Source organism: Myxocyprinus asiaticus, chromosome 25 (assembly GCF_019703515.2).
Source record: "Myxocyprinus asiaticus isolate MX2 ecotype Aquarium Trade chromosome 25, UBuf_Myxa_2, whole genome shotgun sequence".
Lineage (NCBI taxonomy): Eukaryota > Metazoa > Chordata > Actinopteri > Cypriniformes > Catostomidae > Myxocyprinus > Myxocyprinus asiaticus.
The window spans coordinates 2969215-2989159 of NC_059368.1; the positions used below are offsets into that span (position 1 = coordinate 2969215).

A 19945-nucleotide genomic window follows, 5' to 3' on the forward strand; every position below is an offset into this window, starting at 1 on the left:
TCTATTGAAAGCCATTAGTATAAAAAACTTTGCATGGGCTATTTTAGAATAGTGAATCAATTGTACAATAATATAGTTTCGAATAGGGATGGGAATTTCATAGTCAAGTAATCGAATACTTGAAATGTAGAATGAGTTCAACCTTTGAACCAGTTCTTTTGAGGATATTTTGAATTTTACTGATAGCTTGAAATAGAGAAAAACTCATTGAAATTTACAGAAAGTTTAATTTGCAATATCAAACAGTTTTTACTTTGAATTGTTGCATCTGCTAAGTATTAATGATGAAGCTCATAGTTGCTTATGTGACGACAGGTTTTAAAAATGCCACCGGTTCAGAAAATCATTTGCACAACATGAAGCTATAACACGCTGTCACTATGCTGCAAATTCATTGTTTAAAGACAGTATGATTGCTGCCATACATCAGTTCATATGAATCCATTTGCCAAAGTACAACTTTCTGCTGGAGGAGCTGTAGATGTCTAATCTGGTTTTCCCATCATTTAGTCTTCTGCTTTGGCCTCCATCTCTTCAGCATCATCGTCTCCGTCCACCTCTGCATTCTCTCGCTCCAAACGCTCCAGCTGCCGCTGCAGTTCTGTTTCATCTGTGTCCGTCACCACTTTAGGCTAAGAAACATTCATGAACAAGAATGCATTTCTTTAATACATAAATATACAGCATTCTCAACAAATATTGCATGAAATATATATATTTTTGTTTCCTGTTAACCCACTATGAGCAGTTACTCAAGTTACTATGAATAAACATCATAGATTTACATATTACTATTAGAGGTTGGCCGATATTGATATCTAGAGAGCAGCATAGCCGATGTACATAAGATAATTCAACAACAGCAAATCAGGTGCACACAACATTTCTAAAGTGAAAACACTTATTTTATACAATATTTACTCAAATTCACAAATTTTAAAAACTCTTGAAAAATATATTTGTAGATTTTGGAACTGACACAAGGGAAAATTAACACGTTTGTTTATCGGCCAATAGCGATAATCGAAAAATGGGCAAATGCCAGCCGATGAATCGGTCTATCACTAATTACTACAACAATCTCTTTCCAAAACAATTAAGACAACTGTTTTCAGTGGTCAACTAATATTTTGTTATGGCCTTTTAAAACAGTTTTATGATTGCATAAGCATTTACACAATATTTACTAAAAAATAAATAAATGGCTAAAAAGGGGTCGATTTTGGAACTGACACCACACAGAATGACCACTTCTGCTAAATGGATTATTATTAATCTGCTGATATATATTGGTCTATATATAGCAGGTTTTTTTTCCCCTTTTAACTAAGGAATTTTAGATTTATTTGCTCTGAAGCAAACTGCAATTATGCACTATACTGCGTGAGAAAAACGTTTCCAAAATATATAATTTGCATTGTACTATGACCAAAATAAAAGATTTTTTCACAAAATTATACGCTGATTTGATTTTTAGTTTCTACGGCTGTCAATAGAATTGGTTTCCAACCAGTCTTTAGAAAGCAGAATGAAACTATTAAAATATCAAATTCAGTAAATGTTATTTTTATTGTGTTAAACCTAGATAATTAATATCCTGAGTTAACAGCCCTAAACACACCTTATCCTCAAATTTTCCACAGACCCCAGTTTGAAACTCTCTGTACTACACTAGATGGGTAGCATCACAGTTCACAATCTCACCTCCATCTGGACATTGAAGACTCCTCGTTTCTCCTCGATCCTCTCCTTTATGGCGGCCATGGCCTGATTGAGCACCGACAGACCTTCTGTGCGCTCCAGAGTCGTCGTCGTCATGACATATCGTGGTGGTGCGATCAAGTTTATCTAAAAGAGAAACATTTGCAGTTGTACTTAATAATAGAACCTGCAGCCTAATAACGATAGCACAACAAACAGGTGATGAAACATACAGACATCATACCTTGATTGGCATCGCCTCTGTGGAGCAGCCAAGACCCGCCCTCAAAGCATCTTTGACGGCATCGATGCCTTCATATCCGTAACAAGCCACTTCAATGTCTGTTGGGCAAGAGACATTAAGTGGAAACTCACAAATGCAGAAAACCAAAATCACAATAATTCTTAACGAAAAATCTTGGCTTGATTTTCAGTTAAAAGACCACATTAACTTCCATAATGTGTGATCTTTCCAAGCAAATCTGAACATTCAGGGAAATAACGTAGGACTTTATTTTCAATCAGGATTTGATTGGCTTGGGAGGATGATGAAACACTTTAAGCCATGATATTACTGGTTAATATTTTTTCCATGCCCACAAAGTCTTTGTTACATCAAAAGCAAATAAACAAATAAACTTTACACTTAAATTGTCTGAACTTTTCAAAGAATATCATCTCTTTAGCATTTTTGTTACATAAAATATAAAAAAAAAAACTTTAAAACACTGCATCGCAAATAAGCGCCACCTAGAGGACGTAGAAATAATCGTATGAACAGAAACGTTTTTCACATGGCACTTAAATAGACAAGTCATATATCAAATGAAAGCTCTCATTCTCAGGTATGTGACTGTGCAGGTGCGAATGACTATCAAAAGAATCACGAATTGAAATATGATTTCTGTAAGACAACAAACACAAACGTATCATATCTGCTCTGATCACTACTTCGGTAAGCCCTAAAGTAGCCAAAACTCCATATCAGCTCTTACCTTAGGCTATTCTCTTCAAACTGAGCCTTTTTTACTTGTTTGTGAGCTTGCTTGCTTAAATAATACAGTGTTATATCTCAGATGTCCAGCAGAAAAAGCATGATAAACAAATCAACAGCAAAATATGTAATCAAGTATTGACAATGAAATGTTAAATATCAACGCTCTGGATGTCAGCTTTCCAACAACCCCTAAATTGAGCTTATAGTCCATTCAGAGGCCAAGATATTTGATGAAACACTGGGGAGCATGCATATACCTGCTCTTATTTTGACAGCCTGTGGAGTCAGTCGTCTGTTGATGTTGTCGATGAGCACACCTCTCTCTTCCTCTGTCAGATCCAACCCATCCAGAATGGAGGGATCGCTGCACCAAAAAAAAAAAAAAAAAAACTGAAAATCCTGTTCAGGTCAACAGCTTGCTCTATGGATAGTTCTTTGGCTTAATGCTTACGAGACAGCTTGTTTGAAGACATCGTAGGCGCCGTATCCAGGTTTCTTGTACTTCTCATCAAACACCCAGGCGGTACGCTGGAACAAACTCTCTAACTGCTCGTCCTTTGTGTATTCCAATACTTCAGCAACATGCCGTAGAATACTGTACACCTACAACAGAACAACCACAGGATGAGTGGTGAAACATCTTCAAACAACAAGAGTGCAGTTGTAACAAATTCATTTTACATCATGATTCTATGATAACCTGGATGAATGAGACTAATGAAAGTTACTAGTCTTGACACACTGTGTCCTAACCAGGCAAGTTAGGACACTAACTCGAGTACTTTTTCCAGTTATAGTAAAAAGTGATTTGTCTGCCCTCACTGAAAGTGAAAATGTTGGACAACGTGACACAGTAACTCTCAATCTAAATATATCTGCTTAAAAGGAATGTTTAAGGTTCAATACAAGTTAAGCTCAATCGACAGCTTTTGTGGCATAATGTTGATTAGCACACACACACACACACAAAAATTACTCCTCGCTTCTTTTCTTTAAAAAAGCAAAAATCACAGTGAGTCACATACTATGGAAGTCAATGGGATCAATCCGTAACCATTAAAATACTGTTTCAAAAGTATAAACACAAGACATAAACAATATGTGTGTTAACATGATTTTATTGTGATGAAATCACTTACTAACCTTTTGTGTGTAACGTTATAGGAAGTCAACTTTATTGCAATGATGACATAAGCCGTAAACCCTAAAACGACCATAGAAATTATGATTTAAACAACTTCACAGCTCAAATAATCATTCATAAACCAGTTTAATTCTTGCTAATTTCCTGACCAATGATTTGTTGTAGAGACCATTAAAAGCTAAATGTTTTGCCATTTTGGGCTTGGCCCATTGTTTTTTTTGCCCAGGAGTGGACATTAGTTTTAACAGAAAAATGAATGTAAGTGCTTTTATAAAAATTAGAAGCTTTGCATTTCTGCTTTTAAATCCTCCAAATATTGGCGCATTAACTTGATTAGTAAGTGCCTCACTGTAACCTGGATTAAAAAATGTTTTTTTGTGGTAATCAACATCAGGGTTGCTGCAGAAAAAACAAGAGTCCAAACTGAAATAAATTCCAGATGCAGTTTATAATGCAACTAAATTACCAATAATAACCAGATTTATATATATATATACACACATAACTCAGGACTTTTAGCTACAAACAAGCACGAAATAAACTGGGGACTCTTATTTTGAAATGTCTGTGCTTCACTGCTTCCAGCTGCTGCTCATTTAAGGAACAAAATGCACTCTTACAATCGTATACAACGTATTACAATATCAATACTTTTAAGTGAACATTGTGAGAATTCATCAGCGGTAGATCATCGGTGATCACTTGTCATAAATGTCATAATTATGAAACGCTCTGAATCTGCTGGAATCATCATGAGCTCCCTGGAGAATGTGCAACAGTGCCGCGCCTTCACTTTGAAGCACGCAGCGCATGCATTTCATTTGAGCCTTTTTAAGTTTAATAATCACATTACACTATGTATCGCACTTCCCAAATTGAAGACCTCTTTAAACGATCATTTCGATTTTTGTAATAACATTTATGATATTTAAAACTTTTTATGACCTAAAATTTGAGAACTGAATTAAAGACTTTTTTTTTTTAGACTTCTTAAGGACCCGTGGGAACCCTGAACACTTTGGCATCAATGCAGTCAAATAAGCTTAACTTCTAAAAATCTGGAATATTCTTCAACATGCATCTATGTGGAGCCGGATTTCAGTGACATTTTAATGTGGGTGGGGCTACCCAGCGTGACACTGCAAAACATGAACCAAGTGACCAACAAAATGTCCTTTCACTCATCGCTTATCACTGTGCTAATGGTTTGGACAAACACTCAGATTTACATGGAAAACAACACATCACTTGTCTATGTTAGGTTGTGTCTACATGGACAGCAGAAAACCAGTAACTTACGGTTTTAGATTTGGTGAATTTATCTTCACACTTGATGGCCTCCTCCGGAGAGACTCTTCTCTTGGATAAATCAATGTATCCTGCAAAATTGTCAATTTTATATTAGGCTATAATTCATTCCATTAATAGTATACTCTTTCAATAATTATGAATTATAATTGCTATAGTTTAACCCCAAAATAAAAATATTACAGCATTATGTAGTGTCTTTATGAACCATTGAGAATGTCCCCAAAAATAGTTGCTTTCAGGGCCGGTACTCGGATGCGAGCTTTGGTGGGGCACTTTTTTGATGGGGGAGGGGGGCAACATTAAACGTTTCACCGTCACTCCGGAGGGGGCGAAGTGCCCCTTGATCGTTTTGCTCTCAGTCAGGGTGGGGGCATCAGACATTTCTGTGGGGGCTTGAGGCAAATAAAGGGTGGCAATTCCACCACTGGCTCCCCCTTAGACCCGGCTATAGCTGCTTTACGATTTTTCCACAATTTTACTCCCCAAAGTTTCACTAGGTTAGAATCACACTCTCTTCATTTTTGTTTCTCAACACAATGCCGATGAGCCGCACTCACCCTTCTCTTTGTCCACTCTGATGACCACCACGCATTCATTGCGTCCGATGCGGATGAGTTTGTTGATGGAGCGGATGCGCCTGCGGGAGAGCTCACTCAGCAGGATCATGCCCTCGATGTTGTTATACTCCAGCAGACTGACATACGCACCCATCTCAGCTATTGAGCGCACATTCACCATCACCACGTCCTCCACATCTGGGAAGCGGTGCTGGTAAAACCTACAGTTGAGGCCCGGCATCTCTACATGGAATAAAACCGCAGCGATCAGGGCTTGCCATATGCACTCAGATCATTATAAAAACACCGGGCAAATAATGGGATTTGGGTGGCAACATGTTGCCATAATTTTTCAGCCATAATTTTATGAGTTACATGATACATGATCCATAACCATGATATCTACAGAAATCTCATATATGGCCATATTGACAAATAAGGTTGTCTGAGGTGTTAAAAAAATATATTTTAAAAATCTAGTTTAAATCACTTGTCAAGTTCTTAAAAATGTAATCTTTGTGTCAAATTTTTTTCAATACATTTCTGAAAACCCTTTATAGCATTTTCTACATATATATATATATATATATATATATATATATATATATATATATACATATATACACACACACACACACACACACACACGGTAAATATATATATATATGTTTTTTTTTTGTTTTTGTTTTTTATGTCTCTGGACGGTTACGCCACATTACATTTTTTACTTTAAGCCCCAGAATAAAACATCAAAATTGATTTTAAACTCAAATGAAAAATATGCTGATTAGAAAAGGTGAATTCAACTATTCGTTGTGTGTGAATTGCACTTTTTTTATATATATATTTCTTTTTGAATAATTTAATAGATCAGGACGAAAACAAAATAGCGTCATGCCACTGACCGAAATATATAATTATAGTTCATATTTTTAAGCATATATGTACACTGGGGGCCAAAAGTTTGGAATAATGTGCAGATTTTGCTGTTTCTGAAGGAAATTGGTACTTTAATTCACCAAAGTGGCATTCAACTGATCGTAAAGTATAGTCAGGACATTACTGATGTAATAAACAGCACCATCACTATTTGAAAAAAGGCATTTTTGATCAAATCTAGACAGCAGCCATCACTCCAACACCTTATCCTTGAGTAATCATGCTAAACTGATCTTTTGATACTAGAAAATCACTTGCCATTATATCAAACACAGCTGAAAGCTATTTGGTTCATTAAATGAAGCTTAACATTGTCTTTGTGTTTGTTTTTGAGTTGCCACAGTATGCAATAGACTGGCATGTCTTAAGGTCAATATTAGGTCAAAAATGGCAAAAAAAGAAACAGCTTTCTCTAGAAACTCATCAGTCAATCATTGTTTTGAGGAATGAAGGCTATACAATGCTTGAAATTGCCCAAAAAACTGAAGATTTCATCCAAAGGTGTACACTACAGTCTTCAAAGACAAAGAACAACTGACTCTATCAAGGACAGAAAGAGATGTGGAAGGCCAGATGTACAACTAAACAAGAGGATAAGTACATCAGAGTTTCTAGTTTGAGAAATAGACGCCTCACATGTCCTCAGCTGACAGCTTCATTGAATTCTACCCGCTCAACACCAGTTTCATGTACAACAGTAAAGAGAAGACTCAGGGGTGCAGGCCTTATGGGAAGAATTGCAAAGAAAAAGTCACTTTTGAAACAGAAAAACAAAAAGAAAAGGTGAGAGTGGGCAAAGAAACACAGACATTGGTCAACAGATAATTGGAAAAGAGTGTTCTGGATCTTAACTCCATTGAGCTTTTGTAGGATCAGCTCGACCAGAGGTCGGGAACCTTTTTTTCACTAAGGAGCCCATTTTTTAATTTTTGGTTGATTCATTTTTTTTTGAAAGAGCCATAGCACAAATGAATAATTTACTATTTTCAAAAACAAAGTTTTTCAATAAAATAAAATGTTTATATTGCCCATAGACTACTCAAAAACACAAAAACAAACAAATATGCAAAAATGTATAGGTAACGTTGCAATATGGAATTGAGTACACATGTTTGTGCAGATCTCCATAAAATTACTTCATTTTACAATTGTTCATGAAAAATTTAACTTCCCTTTTGGGCTGGGAGATATGTAAAAAATATTAGATTATATGGTCAACAAAATTATAAGGCCAGTCTCCAACAGAAGCTTTGTAGTATAAGACCTTGTATAGGAAAAACTGTGTGTGTGTGTGTGTTTTTCCAAAGGTATTTCTGTTTCAGGAATTCAGTAAAGTGAGAATAGCAGTCGAGAAGTGGACAACTGGACCTACTACTGCCTATTAAGGGAAGACTGTCCGTGGCCTAGGACCTGACTCGGACCATTGGATCCTATATACGGAACTAAAACGTCATGCCAACAATCAATGAGATAAATGATGTACACGATGACCATGTTCAGAAATGTTCTATAGTTATCTATGCTTGTAACCAATCAGAATTCTAGAAGCTATAGCATTAACGTCAACGAGATGCTGTATATGACTATAAGTACTGATGTTTTTGGACGTGAGTTCAGTTCGTGATTCTACTGTCTTCGAACTCAGAGGCTTTTGTACTGCTAACTTCTGCCATTTGATTTTGCAAACAACTCTCTTCAGTAAAATTCAACTAATTTGATTGACACCTCGACTCAGTGGTCTTCATTCCAAACCTACTGGTCTACGGGCTCAAGCTGTAATCCCCTACAACAAAACACTTCAACGATTTTCCTAAATTCAAATTGCACTTTAAACAAATGAAAAAACCAATTAAAATAGCGAAGTGATTAAAAGAATCATATATATAACCACCTCCCCATATCCAAACATTTACCGTCTCCAACGGCCCCATTTCCCATCACACAAGCATCCGTCAATGACAGCAGGTGAACAATTACTAAGAACTAAAGACAACTTTAAATGTAAAGATAATAATCATCATAATAAATAAGCCTAATGTGTTCCCAAAAAGTGCTGCCAAATGTGTACTCATCGAATTTGTGTTTGTAATGCTGCCTAAAGAAAATAAAATAGAACTCAATTTTAGGATCAAGGTGAGTGTGTCTTGTATTACTTTGTTTCTTTAATACAAAGATACCTGTATATATTACTGAACCTGCAGAGTTGCGTTCACAATGTGTAAGAGCGAACTGCTCCGTGGAAATAAAGCGAAACTCACAGCACCTCCAGAGATGATCGGAGATCATGTGCAGCATTCTCATAAACTACATTATTCTTGCAAACAGTTTTCAGTCGAATGAAACGGAGAAAAAGGATTGATAACACTTTACAAGCGCTTGCTCCACGAGACAGGGTCCTGTTGCACGCTTCTAAACAAACAGCGAATCAGACACAAGCATTGACGGCTTTTCATTTGTCTGTCCTTAAAAATATAATAAAGTCTGTTTCTTCAAGCGCATGTCTTTGTGACTAACACCATTTCTTGTCATGTGTCACTCCGAGACGTCTTACAGGTCACCCACCTGTAGCGGGTAGTTGAGCAAACTTACTCGCGCATGAAATACATTTGAACGAGGAGCTCGCGAACAGGATTGAGCCTCGTCGCATTTGGAGTGTGGTGGGTGCTATATCACACCCTGGACGCAAATAAAAAATAACAAACATTTGTCAAATCGCTCAAATGCTCTTAACCGCCAAGATCAATAGTTATTGGAAAACAAGGCCCAGAACTCTATGCATGTGCGTGTCTTGGAGAAGAGCTTTCATTGCACTCGTGAACAGCACTGCGCACACATATCAAATCAGACGTGCACTGGTGGCTTTTCTTTTGTCTGTTCTTCAAAATATAATCACTTTTCATCAAACGCGCATCTTTGTGTCTAATTTCATGTTATATATCACTCCGAGAAGTCTTACAGGTTTCCTTCCACAGTGGTTGGTACATCAGCAAAATACACCGCATGAAAAATCCATATTTGGCAGGTGATCATTTCAAACCTTGTTCAACAGGAGTAGGCTGTATGACAAATCTATAGAAAGTTTTAAACGATCATGTGTTAGTGAATGATGAGACATCCGGTGAGCCACTAGATTTTTAACAAAGAGCCACTTGTGGCTCGCGAGCAATAGGTTTCCGACCCCTGAGCTAGACTGTAAGGTGCGTGAGAAGTGCCCGACAAGACATCTATGACAGTCACATCTATGGCAAGTGCTACAGGAAGTGTGGGGTGAAATGTCACCTGAGTATCTGGACAAACTGACAGCTAGAATAACAAGGATCTGCAAAGCTGTCATTGCTGCACGTGGAGGATTTTTTGATGTGAATACATTTTTAATGTCCTGACTATACATTGTGATCAGTTGAATGCCACTTTGGTGAATAAAATTACCAATTTCTTTCCATAAGAGCAAAATCTGTACATTATTCCAAACTTCTGGCTGCCAGCGTACATATTCAGATTCCACTAGTATTGTAGTGGGACAATGTATTTTACATATGTGAAAACTGCCTTTTTTTAGTATTTTGAAAAATATGTTTCATATATGTATAAACATATGTGTGTTTTGTATCAGTTTAAATCATTTATGAACAAACATGTTATGTTTTCCATATATTGCAGGTTGTATATTTTACAGTGTAGTTTATATTCTATGTTGCTGCCACTGTTGTTAATGTATGTAGGTATACATTAATTTCCCTTCAGTGATCAATAAAAACTTCATCTATCTATCTCTCTCTCTCTCTGTCTATCTCTCTCTCGCTCTATCCATCTATCTATATCTCTCTCTCTATATATATATATATATATTTATATCTGTCTATCTCTCTCTCTCTCTCTATATATATATATATATATCTGTCTCTATCTCTCTCTCTCTCTGTCTATCTATCTCTCTCTCTCTATCTATATATATACAGGTGCATCTCAATAAATTAGAATGTCGTGGAAAAGTTACTGAAATAAATGAATTCAACTCAAATTGTGAAACTCGTGTATTAAATAAATTCAGTGCACACAGACTGAAGTAGTTTAAGTCTTTGGTTCTTTTAATTGTGATGATTTTGGCTCACATTTAACAAAAACCCACCAATTCACTATCTCAACAAATTAGAATACATCATAAGACCAATAAAAAAAACATTTATAGTGAATTGTTGGCCTTCTGGAAAGTATGTTCATTTACTGTATATGTACTCAATACTTGGTAGGGGCTCCTTTTGCTTTAATTACTGCCTCAATTCGGCGTGGCATGGAGGTGATCAGTTTGTGGCACTGCTGAGGTGGTATGGAAGCCCAGGTTTCTTTGACAGTGGCCTTCAGCTCATCTGCATTTTTTGGTCTCTTGTTTCTCATTTTCCTCTTGACAATACCCCATAGATTCTCTATGGGGTTCAGGTCTGGTGAGTTTGCTGGCCAGTCAAGCACACCAACACCATGGTCATTTAACCAACTTTTGGTGCTTTTGGCAGTGTGGGCAGGTGCCAAATCCTGCTGGAAAATGAAATCAGCATCTTTAAAAAGCTGGTCAGCAGAAGGAAGCATGAAGTGCTCCAAAATTTCTTGGTAAACGGGTGCAGTGACTTTGGTTTTCAAAAAACACAATGGACCAACACCAGCAGATGACATTGCACCCCAAATCATCACAGACTGTGGAAACTTAACACTGGACTTCAAGCAACTTGGGCTATGAGCTTCTCCACCCTTCCTCCAGACTCTAGGACCTTGGTTTCCAAATGAAATACAAAACTTGCTCTCATCTGAAAAGAGGACTTTGGAACACTGGGCAACAGTCCAGTTCTTCTTCTCCTTAGCCCAGGTAAGACGCCTCTGACGTTGTCTGTGGTTCAGGAGTGGCTTAACAAGAGGAATACGACAACTGTAGCCAAATTCCTTGACATGTCTGTGTGTGGTGGCTCTTGATGCCTTGACCCCAGCCTCAGTCCATTCCTTGTGAAGTTCACCCAAATTCTTGATTTTGCTTGACAATCATAAGGCTGCGGTTCTCTTGGTTGGTTGTGCATCTTTTTCTTCCACACTTTTTCCTTCCACTCAACTTTCTGTTAACATGCTTGGATACAGCACTCTGTGAACAGCCAGCTTCTTTGGCAATGAATGTTTGTGGCTTACCCTCCTTGTGAAGGGTGTCAATGATTGTCTTCTGGACAACTGTCAGATCAGCAGTCTTCCCCATGATTGTGTAGCCTAGTGAACCAAACTGAGAGACCATTTTGAAGGCTCAGGAAACTTTGCAGGTGTTTTGAGTTGATTAGCTGATTGGCATGTCACCATATTCTAATTATTTGAGATAGTGAATTGGTGGGTTTTTGTTAAATGTGAGCCAAAATCATCACAATTAAAAGAACCAAAGACTTAAACTACTTCAGTCTGTGTGCACTGAATTTATTTAATACACGAGTTTCACAATTTGAGTTGAATTACTGAAATAAATGAACTTTTCCACGACATTCTAATTTATTGAGATGCACCTGTATGTCTATCTATCTATATATATATCTCTGTCTATCTAGCTCTCTCTCTCTCTCTCTATATATATATATGTCTGTCTATCTCTCTCTCTCTCTATATATATGTCTACCTATCTCTCTCTGTCTGTCTCTCTCTCTCTCTCTCTCTATATATATATATATATGTCTGTCTATCTATCTCTCTATCTATCTATATATCTGTCTATCTCTCTCTCTCTTTATTTCTCTCTCTGCCTGTCTGTCTATCTATATATGTCTGCATATCATATCTATCATTTAGTTGTCCATCCTCTCTATCTGATCTGGCCAACAAACATCCAGATAGTGGTTCATCAGAGTCCATGCGGCACACATGCTTTACGGCAGCAGCCATCATAACATCCCAGATATGAACGGAATACAAGTAAAAGTACCGTGGACGTGTAGAAAACTCAATCTCACCTGACGGATGTCACAAAAGGGCTGACTTTAAACTCTTTAAATGACTGTAAACTCCAGTATTTCCGCGGGTGTTCGTGGGACATTGATCAAGCTACACAGGAAAGAGTGAAGCCAGCAGCAACAAACACAAAGAAGGAAGGAAATTCATAATAAAAGTCACTCAGATCTTCAACTTATGCTTTTTATTTTATTTTTTATTATTATTATTGGAGGAGAAACATAAATTATACATTAATTATGGATTGATAAAATATTTATAAACTCATTGTTTGCACCTGACACTCTGAAATATTTTTGTTCTATAATGGTGTAAAATTGGCGTAAATGTCCTGAATTAGAGGCGTCATGCCCATTCAGACTGACGGGGCACGTGCCCCTTTAGATTTCTGAGCCAAGAGGATTTTTTATGGATTATTTAAAAAAAAACACATTTGTACCTTTTATAATTAAATTAAATGATTATTGCATTGAAAAATGAAAGATTGTGGCAGAAATCTGTATTCAGATGTCGAGCACCAAATGAAAGTGTTCGTTCTGGAAAAAAAATAAAAAAATAAATGAACTGCATCAACTTTAAGTGCAGTTAACGCTTGCTCTCTGTGAAACAGTCAATTATTTTATTTTTTCATAATCTTATATAGATTTCTCATGTTCACTGGTTCATATAGTCCTGGACTATCTGGAAGTAAGAAATAGAAAGACAATTTTAAAATAATTGGTATAGGCGTTATGAAATACAAAGGTGGAGATAGGGAGGTGGAGGGATGCCTGAAGAATCATCATCAGTGCAGGGCCGCATTTTCTTTAGTGCTGAAATGCATTTGATGGGTTTTGCGGCATCTGTACACTCTTTTCTTCATGCAGTGTAAATCTTCTCCTTTCCACTCATTATAGCAACTTTAAGTAACAAAAGGTAGTTTTACATAGTCCCTCGGCGCTTGCCAAGCTCATTCACAAGATGAAGGGGGCCTGTGGGGGTTTACCTTGGTGACCCCTCAAAAAATATGTGCATGACACCCCTGGTCCTGAAAAACACAGTGATGTACAGCCTAGGTGTCATTTATGGGTGGTACGAGTGGTACATGTCCCCACAACTTTTTGCCTTGACCAGTTTTGCCCCCAAAATCTTTTTAAAAAAACTTTCAAAAACTGCTGTTTCACACATGGATTGTACATCAATTTTCATGAATTTAAATGCCATAATCAAAATTAATCTCCAAAGTTAGCAGTAGATCTCTTTCCACACAAAATGCCAATATGAAAATGACAATATAATATAATATAATATAATATAATATAATATAACTACATATTAACCCTTGTGCATCAATTTAAAAAAGTTACTCAGAGGTCCTTAGAGGGCAAAAATATCTGCTTCAAAAAACTGCCATAATGATATTATATATTAATATTATTTTCCACTTTCAATGAGTTAATTTTTTTAACCAACATCAGTCCTGATCATAACTACCAAATATTCATTCATTTTCAGGATTTTAACCCTTTAAATGCCAGTTTGTTTACATAATGACACACACAAACACACACACACACACACACACAAATTTCTCAATACACATGCCAACACACACAATTTTAGCTGCATCATTTATTCAACTGGCCTGCAGTGCTCTATAATACAGCAAACAGAGAATAGGAAAAAAGCATGTATTTGCTCCATAGGCTATACATGAGAAAAATGGCGCCATCTAGTGGAAAATATTAAATTTTTAAATTTTGAAGCCAGGGCTCCAGAATGAAAGCATAATATCATAGAATTCATGATTTTATGCTTTAATGGCACTGGGATCAAATATTGCAGTTTTAATGGGTTTCAATGGGGACATTTTTGTCCTGAAGGTCCCGAGTGTAACTATTTTGTGTACACAGTGTATTATAGATGTATTACAGGAACTGAGGTTCAAATATCAATATTCCCCCCAAAAATACACACCTTTGGTAAAATGTATGCCGTTGGCATTAACACAGACAAAATGATCGAAAAAACAAAAATGAAACAGACAAAAATGTCTTGAAGGTCGCACAAGTGTTAAATGATTCGTTTCTTAGTATTTGGTTTGTGCCTACATCATACACACTTATTCTTAATTATTTTTCTACAATTTTCCATACTTTTATTCTCATTTTATCAATTTAATTTAATGCAAAATAAATAAATAAATAAATAATAATAATAATAATAATAAAATAAAACTATTATTTTGAAATATGACAACGCTCGTTTCAAGCCCGGAAGTGACGTGACCAATCCCCGAGTTCAGGAGTCAGGTGACCCTGCAGTCAGCTGATCAAATCCTGCGTCGTGTAGCTCGAGATGACGGTCACACCGATGTTATTTTCATTTTAATGCGATTGAAAATAATTTGACACTATAACTAATCGTTTGGTTTGTTCATTTTAACAATAAAGCACCATAGTCAGATCGTTTGATATAGTGTTTAACTTAACGAGTGAAGATGTCCGCAAAAGATCGGATCGACGTATTTCCCTCTAGAATGTGAGTATATATCTTTGTCAAATGAATCAGATTCAAATTCATTTATTTGCACGAAATGAGTGAATGTTTCTAAAACCTTGTCAATCTCGACCAGATGAAAAATACAAGGATAGACATGAAACTGTTCCTTTAATTCTTTCAAATAAATAATATACAATCACATAAATTATTCATAATCTGGCCAAAGAATTTAAAGGGGCAGCGTTAAATTAGAAAACATACATTTTAACATTAGACGTTAAATTTTGATTTTAAATTCACCATTGTTTTATATAGAAATGTTCTAAAGTCTCTATACAGTATTTAATGTAATTACATCAGAAGTAACTGTAATTACATTACTGAAAAATTAAGAGTAATCCCTTACTTTACTTTTTTCAATGAAAAAGTAATTACAGTAATTAATTACTTAGTAATGCATTACACCCAACACTGGCTATTGTATTGTATATATCAACATACATTTTTATTACAATGCAGATACCTTTAGTCTTTAGAATAATATAAATTTTCGGATGTAGGTTTTAGTCGTTTTTTCATATAAATCAAGTGCAATTAAATTGCACAATCATTTCAAATGCACTCATAAAGGGAAGTGACATTATTCATTGTCATGTGAGCTCTTCATTCCACGACAGTCTGCTGAACATTTGAAATATAGAACCATAAAGTATAAGACATGCACGAATGATTTACATATGTACAATAGCTGTTATCAGGAAATAGTAAAAGATCTTTTTTTTTTTTTTTAATGTTACTTTAATTTAATTAATAGGCATATTGTGTAATTCAATTAAAAATGCAAATATTTTAATCACAATATTTGCTGAGAAAGCCCCCCGAATAACAATAATTCAGTAAATAATTATATTTAAATAATTATAAATGTAATGCATATTATAAAAATAATTCAGTTAATTAAAATGCATGACATTATTGTGTCAGCTGTGTAAAGCATTGATAAGACAATACAAAAAGTGGCTTTAGAAGGCAATATATTGTTTATTTGCATATTATTGAACATAAGCCTATCACTGGCCTACGATCCACAGCAATCCATTTTGCAACTGAATTCATCAATCGGTCCAAAATAGATTTATAATAAGGGCTTTTCTAAGGATATTATTCCAAAAATATTATCACACATTTTCTTTTCATATCACTTGATATCCACGTATATTTATCACCATATATGTTTCTTACCATTAATGGGGAAGGAAATGCGTTCCACATTTTTGTTAGACCTCAAGAATAAATGTAAACCTAAATGTTTGTTTACAAGTGAACTCCATAGGTTAAGGTTCCTTTGAATTTGAAGTTTAAGAAGTATATTACGTTTAAGATTTAAGGTCTTAAGTGGACGATTGACTCTCCTCATTGTCGCTCATTTTTAAGTTTCCAGCAGTGTCCTCCTCCTTGGTTTTCGCCCAAAGCGTGTCAGCTACGTGACCCATACATGACGTAACTGCTGCAGCCTAAAAGTCATTACATGCACTATAAGCCTTTCTTGCCAGTGTCAAAAAATTAGCAAACATATAGGTGTTATGGATCATGAAAAAAAACGTTTAAAGTTGCACGCAGTCATTTTAGTGTTTATGTCGTCTTGACCGAAGCAATTAGGAGTGACCCAGCAATTGAGGACTTACAGACGGAGGAGAGACATCACAAAATAGCCTTACATGCAGATGATGTGCTTTTATTTATTTCAAATCCAGCAACCTCAGTGCCACTCCTTCTTGATGTTATTAGTCTATTCAGTGTTCCTTTATTTGGAGCAAACGCAAACTATATCAGATATGAGACATAAAAAAAATGTGCAAAAATGTCTTTTTTTTACTATTTCTTTTTATGTTTTGTGTAATGGTACTAAAAACATTTTAATGTCAAAAAATAAGTCTAGCATATGTCTAACTTTACAGGGTTAAGTAGCTTCAATGTAGCTAGCTACTTTTTGATAGTGACTAACTACTTGTCCAAAAGGCTAGCTTGACTGTAGTTTAAACAGTTTAACTTATGAGTAGCTTGTCAAACTAGTTTCAAAGTAGCTTCCCCAGCACTGGTCCTCATCTCATGTGTGTGCTCATGATTTTATTCATGCGTTTCAAATGTACTAATTAATTTTATGGGAGGAAAACTTTTTATTAGGAAAAAAATTACTGAGTGCACCTTTAAATAGTACATAAATAAACAGCAATGGTGTTGATGTCATAGTTGTGGTTTTCACTGGATAGCTGTATTGCATTGTCAGTGCTGTCTTGTTTCGCTTACTGCCCCCTGCTGAAAACAGGTGGTACTTCAAACTTGAATTGCTCTGATGGTAGGAACAGTCCATGTTACGGCCCGGGGACATGATTCATTGCGTAAAATTTTTGCGCGTTATTTTTCATATGATTAATCACACTGAATTAATAAATCGACAGCCCTAATTTTTATTGTATTTTTATTTTATTTGTTTTTTTATCAGGGCTCAGAGCATTATGAAAGCTCGTCTGAAAGGAGCTCAAACGGGCAGGAGTTTGCTGAAGAAGAAAGCTGATGCTCTTTCCATGCGATTCCGGCAAATTCTTAGAAAAATCATTGAGGTAAATCCTATTTTATTTAATATTTGTATTCAAGAAGTTTTCCTAGTGAATGTGCATTTTTAGTACTTAAATTTAAAAAATGCAATCTGTCAATCATGTACATATTTGGTATTTACTGATGTAGGTAATCAATTAAATGAATGTGTTTATGCATTAATAAATTAATGAACTTTCTTTGATCTTCCAGACTAAGACATTGATGGGTGAGGTGATGAGAGAAGCCGCCTTTTCTTTAGCTGAGGCCAAATTTGCTGCTGGTGACTTCAGGTAGAGAAAATATCATAAATGTCTCTTATAACGTTGATGCATCTAGTACCAGATCTCATCAAATGCCTAATCTTAATTCTGTTCCCATCAGTACCACAGTCATTCAGAATGTGAACAAGGCGCAGGTGAAGGTTAGAGCAAAGAGGGACAATGTTGCAGGTTTGCCAACTTGTTTATTCTTAATAGAGCATTGACAGTAATTAACAACTAGATCATGACCGTTACCTGTGTTTGTTCCCAGGTGTTACTCTACCTGTGTTTGAGCATTACCAGGAGGGCGGAGACAGTAAGTGTTTCTTTCTTTTGATGTTTTATATATCAAAGGTTTTTGAAAATGTGTGACATTGAAGTCCCTTTGAACTCAGCACATATTCATCATTTCAGTTCGACAGATTTGATGTTTTATTTTGTTTCTGTAGGTTATGAACTAACTGGTCTGGCCCGGGGTGGAGAGCAGCTGTCTCGGCTGAAGAGGAACTACGCCAAAGCTGTCGAGCTGCTGGTGGAACTGGCCTCCCTGCAGGTAAAGACTAATACTTTATATTACATCAAGAATTACCAAACAGCTCAATTGAGTCTCTATTTCTCTGCCTTTTGAAGATATTTTCAATTTTCCAAGTAAAGATGCCATCATTTCAACTACAAGTAAAATTCAGTAAAAATCTGTTGTTGTGGTTTTGAAGGTAGAACAAAATTTTTAGCACAAGTTAATCAATGTCTATTTGCAATTTATTCATGGACAGACCTCCTTTGTGACGTTGGACGAAGCGATCAAGATCACGAATCGCCGCGTAAATGCCATCGAGCATGGTGAGATCTCTATTCAAGATAAAACAGTCCTGACTATTTTTAAACACTAAACAATCTGATGCTCGTGCTTGGTTGAATTTTTTTCTCTGTTGTTCTTTTCAGTGATTATTCCTCGGATCGAGCGTACACTCACGTACATCATTACAGAGCTGGACGAACGGGAGCGAGAGGAATTCTACAGGTGAGACCTAAATTAAACTAAATTGAAAATGATAGCCAAATGCAAAATTCAAAACTATAATCATCCTGCTTTAATGAAATAGTTTTTAGAATATGAAGTATCAGTAACTGAAATCCATTCTGCTTTCACAGGCTTAAAAAGATCCAGGAGAAGAAGAAGCAGCTTCGTGAGAGGACGGAGAAAGAGATCGCGCAGCGCCTGGCTAAACTGGGCCCGATCGCTGAGCCCACGAACATGCTAAGTGAAGAGGCGGACGAGGACATGCTGTTTGAATGAGACCTCGAAACCACCGGGTGGCGCTCCTCAACGAACGGCCCACCCAGAAATCACATATTTATTCCTTGTGCCTGTACGGCCGAGCTTAACACGTCTTTCGAAAAGAGCAGATTTGTTTTGTGTATACATTAGTGCTGTTTTTCTCATTTGTAAGAGTGAAAAATAACGTCACAAAAGATGTAACGAAAATGTTCTACTTGGTTGTCTGGATTCAGAGGTCCTACTGATATTTAACTGTTGAAGTAATTAGTTTAAATGACCATTCCATGAAATTATGCATATTTTGTGGAGTCTCAGTGCATGTGTAAATTAATGCAACCTATCCCTGTTATCTAGTGAGAAGATTCTGTGATGAACATCTCATGTTTACTTTTAGCTTGGGCAGGATTCATTGTTGAACGTTGATTATACTTGTATGTTCACTTGAATGATCATAACCCTTACCTAAGGTTAGCCCAGACATTTCCATACGGTTGAGAAATAACTTTCCCCTTTAGGTCCAGCAGGTTTGTGCTCTCACTTCCTGTGACTTTAATTTCATTAAATGTTGTAAATGGTCATGTGAGGTTTGTTAATTCTTCTGCCAGATGCTTTGTAAGTGCTGAGTTGAGATTTCAGGTCTTACCTCTTCCAATGTCAGGCATTTAGTTAATGTTCAATTCAAAATGATTTTTTTTTGTTTGGCCTAAACCA

The 19945-nt window shown here is 36.1% G+C and overlaps 2 protein-coding genes across 2 annotated transcripts; one reads left to right on the forward strand and one right to left on the reverse strand.

The window, feature by feature from the left end:
* Positions 1-207: 207 nt before the first annotated feature.
* On the reverse strand, positions 208-12741 carry LOC127416341 (eukaryotic translation initiation factor 2 subunit 1-like). The gene is made up of 8 exons (XM_051655651.1): positions 12619-12741; positions 5711-5953; positions 5142-5221; positions 3150-3301; positions 2956-3062; positions 1946-2043; positions 1705-1848; positions 208-632 (listed from the first exon to the last, which is right to left on the reverse strand). Exons 2-8 carry the CDS (start codon positions 5949-5951, stop codon positions 507-509), a joined length of 948 nt encoding a protein of 315 aa, XP_051511611.1. The 5' UTR covers positions 5952-5953; positions 12619-12741; the 3' UTR covers positions 208-506.
* A 2162-nt stretch (positions 12742-14903) lies between these two features.
* Positions 14904-19810, forward strand: LOC127416132 (V-type proton ATPase subunit D-like). The gene is made up of 9 exons (XM_051655283.1): positions 14904-15136; positions 17601-17718; positions 17906-17985; positions 18077-18144; positions 18227-18271; positions 18405-18508; positions 18729-18795; positions 18898-18976; positions 19108-19810. Exons 1-9 carry the CDS (start codon positions 15096-15098, stop codon positions 19250-19252), a joined length of 747 nt encoding a protein of 248 aa, XP_051511243.1. The 5' UTR covers positions 14904-15095; the 3' UTR covers positions 19253-19810.
* The last annotated feature ends 135 nt before the right edge of the window (positions 19811-19945 follow it).

Coding starts and splice junctions, on each gene's coding strand:
- LOC127416341 (XM_051655651.1), bottom strand. CDS start 5,951: ATGCCGGGCCTCAACTGTAGGTTTTACCAGCACCGCTTCCCAGATGTG. Junction 5,222..5,710: donor CAGAGTGGACAAAGAGAAGG/GTGAGTGCGGCT, acceptor ACAATTTTGCAG/GATACATTGATTTATCCAAG. Junction 2,044..2,955: donor GGCTGTCAAAATAAGAGCAG/GTATATGCATGC, acceptor CTTGCCCAACAG/ACATTGAAGTGGCTTGTTAC.
- LOC127416132 (XM_051655283.1), top strand. CDS start 15,096: ATGTCCGCAAAAGATCGGATCGACGTATTTCCCTCTAGAAT. Junction 17,719..17,905: donor TTCTTAGAAAAATCATTGAG/GTAAATCCTATT, acceptor TTGATCTTCCAG/ACTAAGACATTGATGGGTGA. Junction 18,509..18,728: donor TGGAACTGGCCTCCCTGCAG/GTAAAGACTAAT, acceptor ATTCATGGACAG/ACCTCCTTTGTGACGTTGGA.